Source organism: Aulonocara sp. 'chitande type north' Nkhata Bay, linkage group LG17 (genome assembly GCF_057382095.1).
Source record: "Aulonocara sp. 'chitande type north' Nkhata Bay isolate Kocher_YH1m ecotype deep benthic linkage group LG17, A_spYH_male_GT1.1, whole genome shotgun sequence".
Lineage (NCBI taxonomy): Eukaryota > Metazoa > Chordata > Actinopteri > Cichliformes > Cichlidae > Aulonocara > Aulonocara sp. 'chitande type north' Nkhata Bay.
In genome coordinates this window covers 30,121,518-30,141,451 of record NC_141360.1, presented here as the reverse complement: position 1 = coordinate 30,141,451, position 19,934 = coordinate 30,121,518, and the positions used below count along the sequence as shown (strand labels likewise).

Here is a 19,934-nt window from a genome sequence, read left to right as displayed (position 1 = left end):
TGTTCACAGTTGTGGCCGCTTCAAACCACACATCCAGGCAGTAGGAGCGCATGCTCTCCACTGAGGAGCCGTAGAGGCCCAGCAGCATCTTCTGGTCTAGGTTATTCTAGACCGCTAGGGCCTTCTTTACAAGGTTGTTGGTGTTGTGGATCCAGAGGAGATTGATGGAGATGTGGGTGCCCAGAAACCTGAAGGCAGAGACAGATTCTCCATTCATATTGGGAGGGGAGTGGTTCTTTTGTTTTAAAGACGTTTTAAAGATGTTCAGCTTCAGGTTAATTTCTGAGCACCAGTGGGACAAGTTCTCTACGCAGTCTCATCTCCATCATTGATGAGCCCAACCACGGTTGTGTCATTGGCATACTTGACAATGACGTTGGTTAGGTGGGTTGGTGCGCAGTCATAGGTGTACAAGGCATACAGTGGGGGGGGCTAGGAGTGGAGACCTGCGGGGATCCGATCCTGAGTGACACTCAGGAGTGAGGGTCATTTTATGTCAGTGTAGGACGAGCGGGGGGGACTGAGGGTGACGAGAGGTGGAAGACAACTGGGCGGAATTGTCAGTTAATTGAATGCCAGTTTGGATCACACAGATGAATGAGCATGGCATAATGACAGAGCATTAGGCAAGGCAAGTTTATTTGTATAGCACAATTCAACAACAAGGTGATTCAAAGTGCTTTACAGAGACATTAGAAACAAGAACAAATAAAAAGCATGATTTAAAATTGAATAAAACAAGCAAATAAACTAACTAACTAATTAACAAACAAACAAACAAACAACAGTATATAAAATCAAAACAGATAAAATCAGAACAGTAGATAAAATCAGTAGTTAAATGTAAGTTTTGAAATTTAAGCTTAAAGTGTGGATTTGGTGCTTTATTCAAATGCAGCTGAGAACAGGTGAGTCTTCAACCTGGATTTAAATAAACTGAGTGTTTCAGCTGATCTGAGGCTTTCTGGGAGTTTGTTCCAGATATAAGGAGCATAAAAGCTGAATGCAGCTTCTCCGTGTCTGGTTCTGACTCTGGGAACTGATAAAAGACCGGATCCAGATGACCTGAGGGATCTGGATGGTTCATACTGGGTCAGGAGGTCATTGATGTATTTTGGTCCTAAACCATTCAGAGCTTTATAGGCCAGCATCAGAACTTTAAAGTCTATCCTCTGACGGACAGGCAGCCAGTGTAAGGACCTCAGAGCTGGACTGATGTGGTCCACTTTTTTGGTCTTAGTGAGGACTCGAGCAGCAGAGTTCTGAATGAGCTGTAGTTGTCTGACTGATTTTTTAGGTAGACCTGTAAAGATGCTGTTACAGTAATCAAGCCTACTAAAGATGAATGCATGGACTAGTTTTTCCAGGTCCTGTTGAGACATCAGATCTTTTATCCTTGATATATTCTTGAGGTGATAGTAAGCTGACTTTGTTATTGTCTTAATGTGTTTTTCTAAGTTTAGGTCTGCATCCATCACTACACCCAGATTTCTCGCCTGGTTTGTGGTTTTTAGATGTATAGATTGAAGTTCTCTGGTGACCTGTAATCGTTTTTCTTTGGCGCCAAAGACTATTACCTCAGTTTTGTTTTTGTTTAGCTGGAGAAAATTGTGGCACAACCAGTCATTGATTTCCTCAATGCATTTACCAAGAGCCTGTACAGGGCCTCGGTCTCCTGGTGACATTGTGATATATATTTGTGTGTCATCTGCATAGCTGTGATAGTTTATTTTGTTGTTGTTTATAATCTGTGCCAGTGGGAGCATGTAGATGTTAAACAGAAGGGGTCCCAAGATGGAACCTTGGGGAACTCCACATGTGATACTTGTCTGCTCAGATGTGAAGTTACCTATTGATACAAAGTATTTCCTGTTTTCTACGTATGTTTTGAACCAGTTTAGTACAGTTCCTGAAAGACCTGTCCAGTTCTCCAGTCGTTTGAGTAATATGTTGTGGTCAACTGTATCAAATGCTGCACTGAGATCCAGTAAAACTAGGACTGACATTTTTCCACTGTCTGTATTCAGACATATGTCATTAAACACTTTTGTCAGAGCGGTTTCAGTGCTGTGGTTCTGTCTAAAACCTGACTGGAAGGCATCGTAGCAATTATTCTGTTTTAAGAAGTAACTGAGCTGTTGGGAAACTGCTTTTTCAATGATCTTACTTAAAAACGGGAGATTTGAGATCGGCCTGTAGTTGTTCATTTGTGTCTTGTCAAGATTGTCCTTTTTCAGTATAGGTTTGATTACAGCAGTTTTTAGTGATTCTGGAAACACACCTGATAATAAAGAAAAGTTGACGATCTGTAACAGGTCTGACTCTAAAGTCTTTGAGACCTTTTTGAAAAAACTTGTTGGCAGGACATCTAAACAGCAGGAGGAGGAGTTCAGTTGACCTAAGATGTCCTCCAGGTCTTTGCTGTTAATAGGTTGAAACTGTTTCATGGTGTTTAAACAGTTTTTTGGTGGACACAGTACATATCCTGGATCTGCTGTTGATGTACCAATTGCTTGTCTAATTTTTTGGATTTTTTCAGTGAAGAATTTGGCAAAGTCATTGCAGGCCATGGTCGAATGAAGTTCAGCTGCCACTGACACAGGAGGGTTTGTTAGCCTGTCAACTGTAGAAAATAAGACCCGAGCATTATGGCTGTTTTTAGTGATGATGTCAGAGAAGTAGGACCTCCTTGCATTCCTCAGTTGTAAATTATAATTGTGAAGTTTCTCTTTATAAATGTCATAATGAACCTGGAGGTTTGTTTTTCTCCATCTGCGCTCAGCTTTCCTACACTCTCTTTTTTCATTTTTCACCAGTGTGGAGTTTCTCCATGGAGACTTTTTCCTTCCAGAGATAACCTTCACCTTAATGGGAGCAATAGTGTCCATTACATTTAACATGTTAGCATTGAAGCTATTGACGAGCTCATTGACTGACCCTCTGGGCAGGTCACACACATTCGCTAGTCACACACATCCAGTGCCATCACACATCAACGCTGCACTATTACCTTGTTATAACCACAGACATGCGTGACAAAAAAACACGGTAGGAAGATAAATGTAATGCTTTTTTTTTCTTGATACAAAACAGGAAATGTGAGTTTAATTGATTAAACTGACTTGCATAGAATAGACTGGGATATTTAGCGTGTTGATATGTTATATTGTCATTGCTTGCACAAGCTACAACCACATAAAACACAAAATCATCCATATCTGTCCACTTTTATTGATTGATTTGACAGATTACAATATTTTCAAAAATTTTAAAAATGGTTTACAAAATAGCAACCTTTAAATTCATGAAAAAACTTACAGTTTATTACATACAGTAAAATAATCAAACAATTCATATTCAATGCAAATGGCCTTAATTTCACTGGATGTGAAAGTTCTGTATGTATATTGCATTTAATGAAGACAAGAAATTTGCATTTTTTTGGTAAAAATTGACCAGAACTCAAATTAAGACGTGTTTTAATGCATTATATTTTAATGTGACAAGGCACAGATTTTGCATGTCAAAGTTGAGGTGTTATGAGGTGCAGGTCACAGGGGATAATTTATACGTAAGCTAAACTATTATTCCTCATGACTCCATAAGTGTTACAAAAAGCACAATGTTAAATCAGCAGAGTGCTCTTTTAATCCAGTTACAGTATGCAGGATTAGAGGTATACAGGTACATGTACAATGCAAAGGACTCTGTTATTCATAAGCAAAAGAGTAGTAAGGTAAAAACTCATGTTAACAAAAGAACAAACAAATACCCCTGAAGACCCTTAAGATATAATCATTTATATAAAAGGAATTTTTTTTTTCTTAATAGGTGAAAATATAAACTTTCATCAGCAAACATCAAGCACCACCAGGTTCTTCCATTACCAGCTTGTCTTCTCTATACTCCACCCTCATGTCTGGCTGCCCCTGTGCCTTGACTATGACATAATTAAACAATGTGAGCCCTGGGTTATGTGGCCGACTCTGGCGCAGGTCACTGGATGGTGTACTCATGTTTTCAGGATCCTGATTGTTTTTAGAGAAATGCAATTAATGTAATGAGCTAGTCACACAATAGAAGAATCTTACAAGTGCTGAAAAATACTGCTTTAGCTTTATCCTAGTTAATAATTTGTATTAAAAAATATTTTATTATAGTGATAACACATTTCATTTTAGATGCCTTTTAAAACACTCAAGGTCACCTTATATAGAAGAGTTAAAGAAATAAATACAAGAAAATCTGAGTTCACTCACCCTATATAGTGAGACCAGAATGAATACTGGGATGCATATCAGGGGTGTAATAACAAGCAGAGAGCCCAGTGTGACTCCCCAGGTGCCAGGCTCAAACCCATATACAACAAGAGGATGACTTTGCACCAGGTTATACAGCAATGTAAGCTAGGGGATAGGAGAGAGTCAAGTTAGAAAGACAGACAGCAGAACAAATGCGGTACCGCTGCAGCATAGATGAAACAAGATTAACATTCATTTGGAATCATGTTTCAGGTGATTCTACAAATGTAAGTCAATTTTTCACTCACTTTTAGCTTTGTTTTTGGTCCTAACATCCTATTGGCCTATCCATCTATATGAGTACATGGCTGTCAGTGGAAGAATTAGTTTTTAATTTACAGTTAGGTCCATTATTTGTTGGATTAAAACACCTTTTTTGTTGTTTTGCCACTGTACACCACCATAGTAGATTTGAAATCAAAGTACAGACTTTGAGCTTTTTAATTCAAGGGGGTTTGTTATCTGGTCGGGAATTAAAGCCATTTTTATCGACAGTTCCCCATTTGTAGATGCTTACATTAATTGGGTGACAATGACAAGCTTTTTTGTGGATTAAAAAACTAAAATAAAATATCAGTTTGCATATGTGAGTTTTAATTTGTATCATATTTGCTACACCCAGCCTTTTTTGATGTTATTTATTATTTTAAAAATGTGCTTTCTTTTTTGGGGGGGGGATACCGTTAATGATGTAGAGCTCTAAAAAACTGAATATCAAATGTTTATATTACACTTGCCATTACAAGGTTAAAAAGAAGAAATGCACTTGTATCACAAAGGTAAAAATACAGAGAATGGAACAAACATTATCTGAAGCATACCATATCATATATACCATATATACCATACCAATTGAGTTAATGTTTTGGCATCGATATGTATGGCAGCCAGAGGAACTGAATAACCAAGTGTTAAGTGAAGACAGAAGTAGCAGGAAGAATTCTCAAGTCTATAGGACTGTACTCTCAGCTTAGATTCAGCCAAATGCTGCAAACCTCTCAGTGCCCAAATGACCATATTGCAAAAGCAACCCAAGAGTTTCTCAAGGCAAAGAATTTATTCTTCACTGACAAAGTCAGTCACATGATCTCAGCCCAAAAAAGAGCATGCTTTTCATTTTCAAGTCAAAACTGAAGGCGGACAGACCCCCAAACAAAAAGCAACTGAAAGTAGCTTCACCTCAAGGGAGGAAACAGCATTTGCTGATGCCCATATCTTCTAGACTTCAGGCAGTTATTGACTGCAAAGGATTTTTTATCCAAGTATTAAAAGTAATCCCCATATTTGCAATTATGTTAGCTTATCCAATTTACTTTTAGCTGCTGAAAATATTGTATGAACAGTTCATATAATAGTTTCCCTTGAAATGAAGCTGAAAGTCTGCACTTCAATCACATCTTGATTGTTTGATTTCAAATCCACTGTGGTGGGCGAGAGAGCAAAAGCTACAAAAACTGTCCTTGTTCAACAAATTATGGACCTAACTGTATGAACCAAATGTGCACAAGTAAAACCAGCTAACTGCTTTTTCTGAAAGTGTAATTTTATTATCAAGTGAAAATAAAAAAGATTATGAAAAAATCAAATAAACACTTTGATATTCCCATTTAATCTGCCTTAATCTGCCCACGTTGTGTCACAAGAAAGTTAGTTGGACCTTATAAGCTGCCAGCAAATACACTGTGGTGGTAGCTGATTAAATAATGAATGTAATCTTATCTGCAGTATAGCATTATGTTAGCAATCACACTACAACAGTGACTGGACACACCTCCTTAAGCAGGTCAAGGCACAGAACACATCCATCCCAGTGATGCAAAGGACTGCACTGAGGATTAAACATGCTCAGGCGCAGCACACATCACCAAATGTGTGACTACATGTGACTGTAGTCAGCTCATTTTCATTGAGAGCTGAAAACAGTTGTCTGAAGCAGCAGATATCAACACTTTGAAAGCTGTGACAGAGAATCAAAACACAGGCCAACCATAGCGTGAGCTGAAAATCAGTCTGCAGCTCCATGAGGAAGGGAGGTCCAGACTTGAAATATAATTCTCTGGAGATTTCACATAGTTTCATTGTCTTCTAAGATTCATTTGATGCTTTGTGATTATAAAATCACTGCCTCCAACTCTGAAATTACATTGTGCTGATCACGTCTGCAATGACATGATGTTCACATAAAAGCATGAGCCTCACTTTCTCCTTCCCGTATGTGTATTTATGCGGGATACTATGGGAAGATTTAATTGGATCTCTTGCTCATGTTTGTGCAGGTAATGCCTTCTGGATTTTTTTTTATGGAAAAATACAATAAATAATATGACTTCCTGTGTATTACAGAATTTTCAAGAACTTTATACTCCAGCTTTTGGTGCATAAAATGAAAAACTAGTGTTTTATTTGTCTGTGTATTTCACAGCTGAAAGATTATGAATTTCTCTAACCAAGCTAGCCAACATTACCCTATACTATCTTGATAAAGAGTGAAGTGTTAGGTTAATTTCCGATGCAAAAGCGTTAACCTTGGGACTTTAAAAACCAATGAATGATGTCATAATGGATATGTCCATCTGTTATATATAGTCCATGAGTTCACTGGCAGTTAGTTCACTTCCCCAACAATCGTATCGGTACCTGACAAATGTAATCTGCGTGCAGTAAAGCGACCAAAAACTGGTTGTCAGAATTAGTAACAGGTATAAAACAATGAAATTAATAAAAAGATGAGAGGAAATTGGCATTAAAGCAGAGATCCAGTGTGAAAGACAGAACAAAGGCACAAAGCAAATGAATCAGATTAAAGAGATATGATACCGGAGTGAAGACTCACCCCGCAAATGAGCGGCGTGATGAACAGCCAGCAGTACTTCAGCATAGGGAACGGATGATACCCAATCATGTCTTCAATGTTGTCATAGAAACGGTCTGCGCCTGTAACATGCACAGCAATACAAGGGAAACAGAACTGTTTCAGTTTTACAGGAACTGCTCTAACACTTCATGAATACAATGAGGAGTTGAAGTTTCATCTTAACTCCTTACTTTCACTTTAACATTTAGACATAGTTACTAGTTACTGTTCTGTTCCAGCTTTAAACCACAATGTATGATCAAAAGTTAGTTCGACAGTTGATATAACATGTTTGTGATGATATGCTATGTTTGGTTTTCACTAAGAATGGCGCAGTGCATCATGAACAAACGTCTCAACTTTGGTCTTATCTGTCAAAGGACATTGTTCCAATTAATAACTGACATTTGATTAGCAGCTCCTGACTCTACTTACTTATGGAAACTTTCTTTTTCACATTGCAATAAATATCCCCCAGTAATATCAATACATCTTGATATACTAATTACTACAGTTTATAAAAGTAGCCTATGAAAAATCCAGTCACAATGGATTTTGCAATACAACATCACTAACACAAATGCTTATCTATGATGATTCAGTATATGAGGAAGGAGGGGGAAAGAACAACAAACAAATCAACAAACATCACGAAATAAAACTCAAAATGACTGAATTAAAAAAATATGTTTTCCAAATGAGAAGAAAATGACAACGCATGGGACAGCAGTGTATAGGTTAATGAGGAGCTGAGTAGGAGGAGTTCAATTGGAGATGAAGATTAGAAAGCAGCTCACCTTCATTTGCTACCGAAAGAGGCAGAGACATTTAAAAACAGGAGTAAAGTTCTATGAGATTGGAAAGTAGACGATCTGCAGAATGGAGAGACATCCACATATTGATTTTCTTGGAAAATGCATAATAGCTGAAGAATTTGCCAAACCTACTTAGGAAGGCAGACACAGCTCCATGAATGATACAGTAATCAACCTTGAAACTAACTACAACTTTACAGAGGCAGAAAGAGAGTGTCCTCACACTATGCTGTGTTGAGTATCTCAATACTGTGTAGACTCCCTTTGAAGAATAAGGGAGGCCAATTGAATGAATAAACAGCTAACAAAAAAGGGGGAAGGGGAAGAAACACATCAATATCTCCATGTGCTTCAGCAGAGTATGATAATACCAAAGAACAAGCAGTTCAGGAAATTGAAAACTGAAAGAAAACTGCCTGGATCCATAAAATACAGAGACTCTGAGAAGTGAAAATAAACCAGAAAAAAGACAAAAGATATGATCTATTGTACACTAATGACTTTGTGATAAGTCTTAATAACTAGCTATGCAATCATGTCATGACACTTTTGTATATGACTTTCAACATTAATCAAAAGTGCATGCAGTCACATCTACTGATCTGCTTGCACCAGATAACGACTGTACATTTGTCAAATGTGTCTTTTAAAAATACTACAAAATACAACATTGGCAAAAGGTAAGATTCAAAGTGATAGACTCTAACAGAGAAGACATCAAATCAAACAACAAATGTGGCATATCAGAGCAGTGCTGGGAGCATTATCTATCACCAGAGTGAAAGAAGCACAAACAAGAAAGATGAAATCACGAGTGTGTAAGTCTGGCTTTTATATTTTTTGTGACCTTTGGGGCCCAATCAGTGATGGGCCCCAAAGGCATGCCTGAATAAAGCCGTAAGTGGGTGTGTACAGTACTGTGCAAAAGACTTGAGCCAAGACTTGGGCATCAGCAATATCTTGTCAGGAACCTGGCAAAGATGCTGGTGGCACTGTGGCAAGCTTTCTTATCATGTCTTTAAGTAGTCTTTAGGAATAGTTCTCCAGGCTTCTTGAAGGATATTCAAATTTTTTCTTTGCATGTTGGATGATCTCTTTCACAACAATCCCGCACTTCTTCAGTAATGCTTAGATCCGAGCTCTGGGGACCAATCTTGACTGATACGAGTGTTCCATTGTGTGTTTCTTCTGCAAAATCTGTTTTCAATTTTGACAAGATCTTCAACACCACTGGCTAAAATGCATCCAAACCACAAAAAAAGCCTCTAGCCTGTTAAAACTGGTTCGTTGTTAAGTTGTCTGTTATGTGTAGACATAACACATATTCATCCCTTGAGTATAACGCATTTTGTTTTTGTTTTTTGCTAGAATGATTTATAGGTCAGTGTTAAGTGCCAACAACGTGTTAACAACAACAACAAAAAAACATACCTCTGAAAATGGTCAGATATAAAAGCTGGACTGAAAATGAGTGAAAAACCAGCTGGTGTCCAAAGAAAGCCTGGAGAACTATCGCTCAAGAACCACTTTACAAAATTACAAGAACGTCTGGCATCTTGGAAGCAAAATATAAATTGATGAGGAGTGGCCCAAGACTTTTACACAGTACTTGTGTTTAAAATGAATAACTGTAGTCAGTGAGCCTCACTGTCAGTGAACATTGTTAAATATACTCCATTCCCCATTCATGGTAAAAGTTATCTAGCTTTAACCGTGTGCAGTAGCAGAAGTAAAATTAAATAATATTAGACACAAATAAACACACAATACTCTTATCCCTGCATCATCATTAAAATGTCACTTTTAATGCTGGTCCTATAGCTGTTTTAATTTTACTTTGGACAGACCCCAACAACTGTTTCAAAGTTGGTCCCTAAAAGATATGCTTATAAAGATGGAGATAAAACGATTCTGCTGATGAAACAAAGGCTCTGTATGAATTGCATAAGCTAACTAGATATAATAAAGTTCCTTTTATGTAGCTACTGTGGATGTACTGCAGTACTGATGATGTTGATATTCTAAAGATAAATCGATAAATCACATATTCCTATTATTTAGGTTATTAGTAAGATCGTCTTACTAATTAAGAGCTAAATTAGTATGCTTTAATGCAAAAACATTTTTACATTTAGAGAAAAATACTTTGAGAAACAATTCAAAGAACTTAGAGGAAGATAATTACTTTTGCATGGATAAATTCTGCAGTACTAGTTTAGAGCCAATAACTTACCATATACCCAGCCAATAACAATGGTCTCTGCGCAAGCAATAAATAGGAGGCTGGTTCCACTTGGACCATATGTGTCAACCAGCTGGAAGAGGACGATCCCGCCCTGAAACAAGAAGAGAAAAATTAAAAAAAAAAAAAACCTGATAAAACTGTCAGAAGGGCTGTTTTCTCCTTGTCTGTTTTTAATGTCACCATTATCAGAAACCTATACGTGCAACATGAAATGGAAAAAGCTTTAACTACTAGAGAATACGCGACCTTAACAGAATAGTTCACTTTCCTACTTTATTTCAACAAGTGCTGATAGTGCACAACCAGCTTACTTCAGTAATGAAGGGCAGCCCCAAACAGAAGCAAACAATAGCGATGACCAGAACCAGTATCTCTCTGGCACACGGCCTCCTCAGATAACGTGGAAACAGGTCAGTGAGGGCTGTGGCCAGGCTCTCCACACACACAAACTGTGAACACAGAACTGAAGATTAGCTTATTTTGATTTTGATCTGATCCTGGGCATTGTGCATTGCATACAATACCTGACTATCTAGGCCGAGCAAAAGGAGCATGAAGAAGAACAGCACAGCCCAAAAGGACGAACCAGGAAGCAACGACAGAGCTGTAGGATAGGCAATGAAGGCTAAACCGGGACCTGTATGAAGAATGTGAATGCATCTATTAAAACATGACATGCACATTCCAGGGCGTTGTTAAGGTCATAGCTTTAAGCTGTACCTGAGTTTGGAGTTTTAGAGATGAAATAATCCCAGATTTAATGCAAAAAAAAAGGTAAACAAATTATAGACAGACACAAATAAGTAAGTGGTCATTTTGTGGGAAAAACTGTATCTCCTCATCTTTTGAGACACTACATTCCCAAAGAGGAAAAAAGAAGAAGAAAAAAAAACAGCATCACAACCCTCTGACTCTATCTGAACAGAAAGTGACATCTTGTGGGCATTGGATGAATTAAAACTTTAACGCACAAAAACTAAAGACAGCATGTTTACAAGAATAATTTATCAGGTAATTATTTAGGAAACTCTATTTTACTTCCTTGTATGCAATTATCTTACCACCAGCTGAAATGTCTTCCAATGAAATGTTAAGGTCCTGAGCCATGAATCCCAGCACTGAGAATACAGCAAAGCCTGCAAAGATACTGGTGGCACTGTTCAGACAGCACAGTGCCAAACAATCCCTGGAACAGGACAGAGAGACAAGCCAAAAGTATCGAAAAATTTAAAAAAAAAACAACAAAAAAAACCCAATAAATGTGATGATGTCTGCCTTTAAGGAGGCTGACCTGTAGCAGTTGTTGTTGTATTTGTTGTAGCTCCCCAGAGCCGTCAGCACTCCCTGACAAACAGCATAGGAGAAGAACACCTGAGTCCCTGCATCACGCCACACCTGGAGAGGGACAAGATTTCTGACATGTTTTGAAGCTGAAATTGTTAAAATAACTGAAGGCATTTCAGATCCAGTAGATTAAGAGCTGTTTTTTTGTGTTTTGATATATAAATTACCCAGGTATACAGCATTTGCATATTCCTGCTTTGCTGTTACCCTGTCATAAATTACAACTACATGAGAGAGCGTGCACGTTGAGGCTTGTGAATGTGGGCAGGCTTGTTTTCACTATTGTCTATCTGCAGGCTACAGTCGTGACAGCATCTGGATAACATTAGAGACGCCACAGCTCTGGCTTGCTCATGATAGACCTGGCAAGGCTCCAAAGCTATATAGAGGCCTCTACTCTGACCCAGTGGTGGGCTTGGTTTATTCCCTGCCTTGGGTCAGAAATGGAAGTCTGAGACTGTGGCAAATGATCTTTACATCCTATTCTGGACAAAGAAGGAACTGTTATGTCCCTGGAATTAATTATATTTTGAAGTCCTCTGAGCTTCTCCGCGTACATATTCAAACACGCACACTGACACGGAGACAAAAGGAGACACATTCACACAATAAACAGACCGCAGATGTGGGCCAGAACTGAACCACTCCTCTGCAGTGCACGTGAAAACAGACAATCGCACGCTAAAGCAAGTCTAGAAACTAGAACGACTAGATCTGCTTCCAAGACCATCTGGCACTGCATAAATCTGCCCTGTAACTATAAGCGCTTTCACCTGCACCTCTCCAAAACATTATTTTCACACGTTTTCCCACACTGCATTGGGGCTATTGGGTTCCTACAAGGGTAGCAATACTTTGTCTTCTAACTCAAACGGTCACATGTGACATGACCAGATTGTTCCCCTGATTTACACGATTCTTCTTTCTGAGATAGTAACACAGCAACTGAGGCAAACAGACAAAGACTGGACAGGAGAGAGATGAGAAAACAACCGATAAAAGCAAACACCAAAGGGCTTCAACTCAGACTAGGGTGGAGAGGGCTGAAGACCTGCAGGACCCGAACAACCAAGTGTCGTAGTGACAGAACATCCTAAAAAATACAGAATGAAGATTAAGTGTGCTGTTTAAATGCAAATATAAATTAGATTCACTGACTCAGCTTACAAAAGATACTTTTTTGCAAGGTAAAAATAGTATTTAAACAGGTTACTTCAGGCCCTTATTTACATTCCTTTGTGAGGAAGATGTATATGTTTTACTGAAGATCATCTTTGGGTTGCTTTTCCTGTTAAGGCTATGTCTTGGGACCGGAAATAGAAGTCAGGGCAAAGAAAATGGAGGGGGAGGGGTGCATAACTGAGGATAACAGGACTTTGTATTCATCCTGTTAGAGCGGAGAGAAATCCAACAGACAGTGTTGTGGTGAGAAATGAAGACAGGCAGATGATGATCTGGTTGTTGATGACTTTCAGTGCAGATGGAGAACTCGTTCTCACTCCATCCTTCACACTGCGGCTTTCAGATGATGGTAAAGTGGTCGTACTGTGTGCTGTGTTTGTGATTTTTGCATTCCACAACCAAACACTTCAACATAAACATTTGATAATCAGAGTGAGCTCTTACATCTGGATCACTAAGTCTGGTGAAGTCGGGCTTGAGGTAGTATTTCAGGCCCTCTCCAGCTCCTGGGAGCGTCACTCCACGGATGAAGAGCACAAAGAGCATCAAGTAGGGAAATGTAGCAGTGAAGTACACCACCTACAAACATATAAACGCAGGTTGTAGTTTTGCATACTTCTCATACACTCATCCGTTGGTTTAAAGTTGCACATGATTCGTTTTAGAATAAACAAAGCTATAAGCTGCAACTGTCAGGCAGTTCCTTTTGTAATGGAATTTTTGCCACCACCACCTCCTGCAGGAAAAACACTTCTCGTACACTGCCATGTGTTCCACTGTTTATACCGGATAGTCATTAACTTGGTTTTTATTGCTGTTTTGTCTTCATGTAATAGAAAGGGATAAAAGTCTGCGGCTAGAAGTGGGGTTAATGAGAACAGTAGGCCTGAGCCAGAAAAAGCACAGTTGGGGTCTGTAAAAACAACAGCGCTGAAGCAAAGAGTAAAATGCTGTCAGACGAGTGGGGGTAATATCTGTCTCGACAGCACATCAAATACATATTTCCTGGTTAATATTAACATAACTGTCACAAACACCCAAGAAATATCACACAAGCAAGCTAAAAGTGCTGACTGACAGCTTGTGCCACCTTTTTAATAGGGAAGGGTTTATAAGCTACATATTTTTGCAGACTGAGAATCCCTTCTTACCCACCGACCAAACGGGAAAAATGTAACACATCACTTTGCACACCATTATAAAGCTTTAACAGGGACAGCTTTAACAGCTGATATCCTCCACGTTAAGGAAATGCTTACCTTTCCAGTTGTTTTGATTCCCTTCCAGATGCAGAAGTAACATATGATCCAGGCAAACATAAGACACAGAGCCAGATCCCAATGAATCTTACCCAAAGACATGTTTTCTGATATTCTTAACACACGGTTACTATGAAAAAAGAGACATGTGGGAACACATGAACACATGGATGCTCTCCAAATGCTGATGAATGCTCACTAAAACCCCCATTCTTAAAATCTTCTCCCACTGCAAATAAACAGATCCTCATATATACGTCAAAAGAACACCACCAAGCATCTCATCATGAATACGGATGTTGAAACTGCTCCCTGTTTATTTTGGATGAATACGGTTTAGATTATAAATGGGCACAGCAAAGAGCACATATTGTTTTCATTATGGAGCACAGCGATTTCCCAGTATTTGTTCTCACACCAAATCAGGAGGTTATCATGTGAAAAGAGGCAGCCATGTTTCAACATGTCTAAAAGAGAGAGGAGCAAACAACTTTGAATGAGAGTTGGAAGTTCAATAAAAATGCTATTATTCAGTGCTATTATGTCTTTTGAGGAATGTAACTGGCTGCTTGTTTTATTTGGGTGGCCTCGGTTCAACTTATGTTGGCTCACTATTCACACCGTGTTTTCTAACTCACAATTATTTTTTGATATCTGGGAAGCATTGAAAGCTATTGTTGAGGAATTTTCCACCCAAAGACAAGCTAAATGGGGAATTTGACTGTCCAGCTCTTCTAATGTTCAAGGAAAATAAAAGTATGAGTGAGTTTCTAACCTCCAGAACTCCTCTTCTGGTGACGTGCTCATCAATATTGTTTCATTGCTGGAAAGAAAAAAAAACAAGTGTATAAGGAGGGGTGAAATTAATCCTTTAACATTCTAACAGTTTCATAAAGACCACAAACACATTTATTTTCATAGTAAATGCATTTTTAATTTTAAGTGGATCTTATGTACTCAGTTTTGGCCTCAGATTTGTATTGTTCAATCATGCTTTGCATGATTCACAGTTTGAAATAATCCATATTTATCATAACGGGACTTGTTAAAAGCCTTTACTTCATCCTAATAAACAAACAAAATGTTTGAGTTATTCTTGCTGTAATCGGAAATCTAATCAAAAAATAAGAATATAATAATTCAAATGTAATAATTCTAATGTTTAAATTTTTCAACCCACACTGTTTCTGCATGTGTGTGTGTGTGTGTGTGTGTGTGTGTGTGTGTGTGTGTATTTGTCTGTATTTCTTTCTGTGCAAATGTGACCTTGACCTCTGTGTGTGCATCTAAGGACCCAGCCTAAATAATTGTCTGTTGTCTGAACAACACGATATGTCTCAAATCAGGCGATTGCACATCACACTAGGTGGTTGGTTGTTAAAGTGGGATGTTGGTTGTCTCAGAGGATGTATAAAACCCTCTACAGATAACGATTAGGCATGTCTTTCCTCCGGGCATCATTGAAGTGAGCAGATTAGAAGACCACCCAGTGGATTTATCCTTCTTTTTCCAACCCACTATGGATTCATTATTTTTGAGATTTGCTCTGGTCAATACCGAAATCATAGATTGGGACTTAGAGGAAGTTTTGGGAACTTTGTAATGGGTTCTACCTCCTCAGAAAGAATTTCTGAAAGAATTCATCTACATCCAGGGTGTTCTTTCTGTCCTCCACTAAAGCCCCATCAAAAATGGTAATGAGTTATTAGCAACAGTTTAGATTTCATTATTTTATATTTTAAAATGTGTTACTTTCTTGAAATGTTTAAAATTTAAACTGATTTTATTCTTAATAATCGATGAGCCGTTTGCTTTGCCCTTGTTAAATTGCTTAATAAAGTATCCGATCTGAAATTAAACTTAATTATGTGGACGTTCCCTTTGTGATTTTCTTTTTAAATGAAAAGGTAAAACTTGGGTATGAGTTTGAACATCTACTTTTGTGAGGATCTTATAGGTTATTCTAGCCTTTAAGAATTAACAGATCCCTGAGGCTACCTGTCCAGGTCACCAAAGTAAATTTTGTAGCAAATTTGCTGGCAAAACTGATTGTACCTTATTCAGGGTTGGTAGTGTGGTGCATCATCTAAACTATTGTGGTACTACCCCTAGGATCAGACACTCAGGCAATTTCAATGGAGACCTAGTCCAGACTTCTGTACAGAGGTAACTGGGATCTTAACAGGCTTTAAAGGGTGAAGTGACTTTTTGTGCACTATTGCGTTGAGATCTGGTGACTGTGGAGCCCATTCAAGTACAATGAACTTGCTGGCATCTTCAAGAACCCAATTTAGAAAAATCTGAGCTTTGTGACATGGTGTGTCATTCTGAGGCTGCCATCTGAAGATGGGTACACTATGGTCACAAAGGGATGAACATTGTCAACTCAATACTCAGTAAGGCTGTGGCATTTAACTAATGCTCAGATGGTACCAAGGGGCCCCAAGTGTGCCAAGAAAATATCAAATTACACCACCAACAATAGCCTGCACAGGCTCACCAAATTTGGCAAGCCTGTGCAAATTGTAACCTCCATTTCCTGTTCTCAGCTGACAGGAGTGGCACCCTGTGTGGTCTTATGCAGTTGTAGCACATGTGCTATGTGTCAGAAAATAAGGAATAATAGGTCCACTTTAGTAAGAAATATCACATAAATGTCCAATCAATGAAGATAATAGGAATATCTAAAGCAGTGAATATAATAATGTAGAGAAGACGTTGCATTAAATATACCTTAAATGTGGCACATTTCAAACATTTGACATTAAACTAAAGCTTGACAAGTCCTTTAGATTTATTTGGTTGCTTTTTACCCTCATATTATCTTTATATTATCCCAAGGTAGGAGTAAGTAAGCATTTCCTACCCTGAAAAACATTTACAGTACATCTGGAAAGTATTCACAGTGCTTCGCTTGTCCTTTTAATTATGTTACAGCCTTATTCCAAAATGAATTCAATTATTTTTTTCACCTTAAAATGCTAAACACAATACCTCATAATGGCAAAGTGAGAGTAGTTTGCTTGTAATTCTTGGAAATTTGTTTTTTTTTAAAAAATAGGCATTTTTACCTTTTTTGGACTGTGGAGCAGTGAAGATAGACAGGACAGTGAGGAGAGAGAGGGGAAGTCATGCAACAAAGGGCTGCAGGTTGTTTTGATACATTTGTAAGAATTTCAAGCAAATGTTTTTCATTTTGTTATTATGGGGTGATGTGTGTAGCATTTCGATGTAAAACATGACTTTAATCCTTTTTGGAATAAGGCTGTAACATAACAAAACGTGGAGCAAGTGCCGTGAATGCTGTCCAGATGTTGCTGTAAAGCATGGGTGCGTTTCAGAGATGCTATTGTGCTGTTTAATCCCATGATTACTATTAACCTTTTCATAGTCAGACTCTTTTCAAGTCCACATAAAAGAAATTTCAGTTGAGCAGACAGAGTGGGGACAGTTCATTTGTACAACTCAGAAAAACAAAATGCAACTTACTAAGTTGTATTCTCATAGTAGTCCATTGAGGTGACGTTGTGTAAGAATGACCAGTTGGACCCGGCCTGAAACAGTTGGGGGTTTGCAAAGATGCTCATGCGACTGTGGCACGAGTCTAAGTGATTAAAGAAAGAGGGATAAAAGTGAGAATGTTAGCTGTTTTCTCTTAAGTCTTGAAAGAAAAATCACTGCTTATCAAATACAGATGGGTTTAAGCAAGCATTCTTACCAGAGTTCCACCAGTTGTCACATGTAGACCAGGGCAGGGGACTTTTGAAGGAGTTTATTAGGTAGAAGATAGCCCATGCCAAAACAATAATGTAGTATATGTTCAGATAGATCACAATCACTTGGGACGCAAACCCCACTCCTAGAGGACAAGTGACATTTTAGATAGTTAAAGGACATTTTTGGCTGCTGTCTTCTTTTCTTTTATGACAAGAAGACAGAAACATTATATAAAAGCAAGTCCCAGCACCATGCACGGTTAACAAATCCTCCCTTTTATGTAATTACGTTTGAAAGTTAGATAACACCTAAGTCAGCTACTGGATCTGAAGCTTGGAATATAGACTTAGCCTTCTATATGTGACTTTCTTTACTGCTAACTGCTACACTATTGTTTTTGCAATTTCCACAAAGAAAGCGCTGTCAGAAATACGCAGTTCCTAAATGTGAGCCTTGTTTTTACCCTGAAACATGGGACATATCTTCCTCCAGGCAGTCACCCCACCCTCACTCGTGTACTGTCCCAGCGCTGTCTCCAAGAAAAACACGGGGATGCCACAGAAGAAGAGGAACACGCAGTAGGGGATGAGGAAGACACCTAAAATTATAGACACAAACTATTTCATCAGCAGGTGGGTTTGTTTTTTTGTTTCTTTTTTTGATTTTTTAATGAAGGATCCTTATCTATTAGTTGAATGTTTCCATCAGAACAACTCTCCCACAAACAGAACCTCTCACCTCCTCCGTTCTTGAAGCATAGGTAGGGGAAACGCCAAACATTTCCGAGGCCAATTATTTCACCAGCCATAGAGAGTATGAACTCCATGTTGTTGGCCCATTTTTCCCTCGACAGAGCCCCATCCTCAGGAGCCTGTTTTTCTGCCTCAGAGTCTGCAGCAGGAACATTCCCGGTTGTTTCCTCAGTCATGGTCTTTCTGTCTTTTGTACAGCATTTAAATAAATATCATGGCATACCTGTTATATTCTCCCCATCTTTCTTGCATGCATGCAAATATAGATCATGAGCTTTGTAATTTAACTGATGAGCCTCACATTTGCCCTAATAACGATTATTAAAGAGAAAAAGGCACAAAAAAAAATAGCATTTAATTTTTTCCTCCACTTTCTCATCGAGATTTGAATTGATGCAACTTACCAGTGAGCTTGTAGCGAGCGCCACAGTGAAATTCCTCGACTGTATGAGCGAAGTTTGCAGGAAGGTTCTATTCTATTTTCTATTGAGGGGTGTGCCCTGAAGGATAAGTAGCCACACACGCTCTGGATGCGCCATCCCTACGAAAATGCTCGTGGATTTTACTCAAACGTCTCAACAAGCGGCGTAATGTCACACACATGCACACAACAGCCATCTCAGTGCGTGTGTTATGCACAAGTAATTGCAGAAATTGCACTTATTGTCATCAGATGGAATAAAATTATGCACGATTGTATATTATCGTAGAATAATGATAGTAGCGTATGTAAGCTATGTGTGTTTGGACCCAAACTTCTAGACGCCTTAATTAATCTGGATGCTACCCACTATATAAACTGCCTAGGGTACCATATGATTATCAACATCGACACAGCTTTTAGGAAATAATTTTATAACATGCAAATTCACACATATATATATATGTGTGTAGTAGCTAGTCTGTACGTTGCGTGTACGTATATACGTTGTTGTTATGTTGTCTGTGTTATCGTCTGTACATAACTGCTAATCAAACAGTGACGTTAATAATGCCGGACTTTTTTCTCCTATGAATATGCAGCTTGAGTAGAAGAAAAATAAGAAATATATGTATGTATTATTCATTCCTCTGGTTTTTATGAACAGGTTTTTGTTTTGGGGGTTTTTTTGTAATCTGTGCCATCTACACAGTGATGTGTAATACACAAAATACATATCAGCGTTTTAATAGGTTACATGAGCTAAGCGAACAAGCACCGCAGTCCGAAATGATAACAACGGTGCTAATGTTTGTATTAATAGTAAAGTATTAATTATAAATTGGTTTTGTAGTGTAGTACGAGACAATCAGGTACCAAAAAAAATAACTTTGCCGTCATTATTTAGCTTACATAATATCTAATGTATTTGTTTTATTGACTGCACTGAAAAACAAATAAGTCAAAAATGACAGGTTGAGCTAATTATTACCCCCGATTTTTAGATTATTACAGCGATTATTATTTTTTTAGGGGAGGGGGAGT

At 38.3% G+C, this 19,934-nt stretch overlaps 1 protein-coding gene across 2 annotated transcripts; it reads right to left on the bottom strand.

The window, feature by feature from the left end:
• Positions 1–3,197: 3,197 nt before the first annotated feature.
• On the bottom strand, positions 3,198–19,388 carry LOC147310336 (sodium- and chloride-dependent GABA transporter 2-like). Of its 2 annotated transcripts, XM_086269092.1 has the most exons (16): positions 18,874–19,356; positions 18,456–18,656; positions 18,181–18,315; positions 17,719–17,859; positions 17,490–17,604; positions 14,776–14,823; positions 14,001–14,130; positions 13,186–13,320; positions 11,507–11,610; positions 11,277–11,401; positions 10,740–10,852; positions 10,527–10,664; positions 10,204–10,306; positions 7,135–7,235; positions 4,260–4,406; positions 3,198–4,028 (listed from the first exon to the last, which is right to left on the bottom strand). In XM_086269092.1, exons 2-16 carry the CDS (start codon positions 18,643–18,645, stop codon positions 3,861–3,863), a joined length of 1,893 nt encoding a protein of 630 aa, XP_086125218.1. In that variant the 5' UTR covers positions 18,646–18,656; positions 18,874–19,356; the 3' UTR covers positions 3,198–3,860. The 2 variants fall into 2 exon arrangements, with proteins under 2 accessions (XP_086125218.1, XP_086125219.1); XM_086269093.1 differs by lacking the exons at positions 3,198–4,028; positions 4,260–4,406 and adding an exon at positions 7,953–8,027 and having other exon boundaries at positions 7,172–7,235; positions 18,874–19,388.
• Positions 19,389–19,934: the final 546 nt, after the last annotated feature.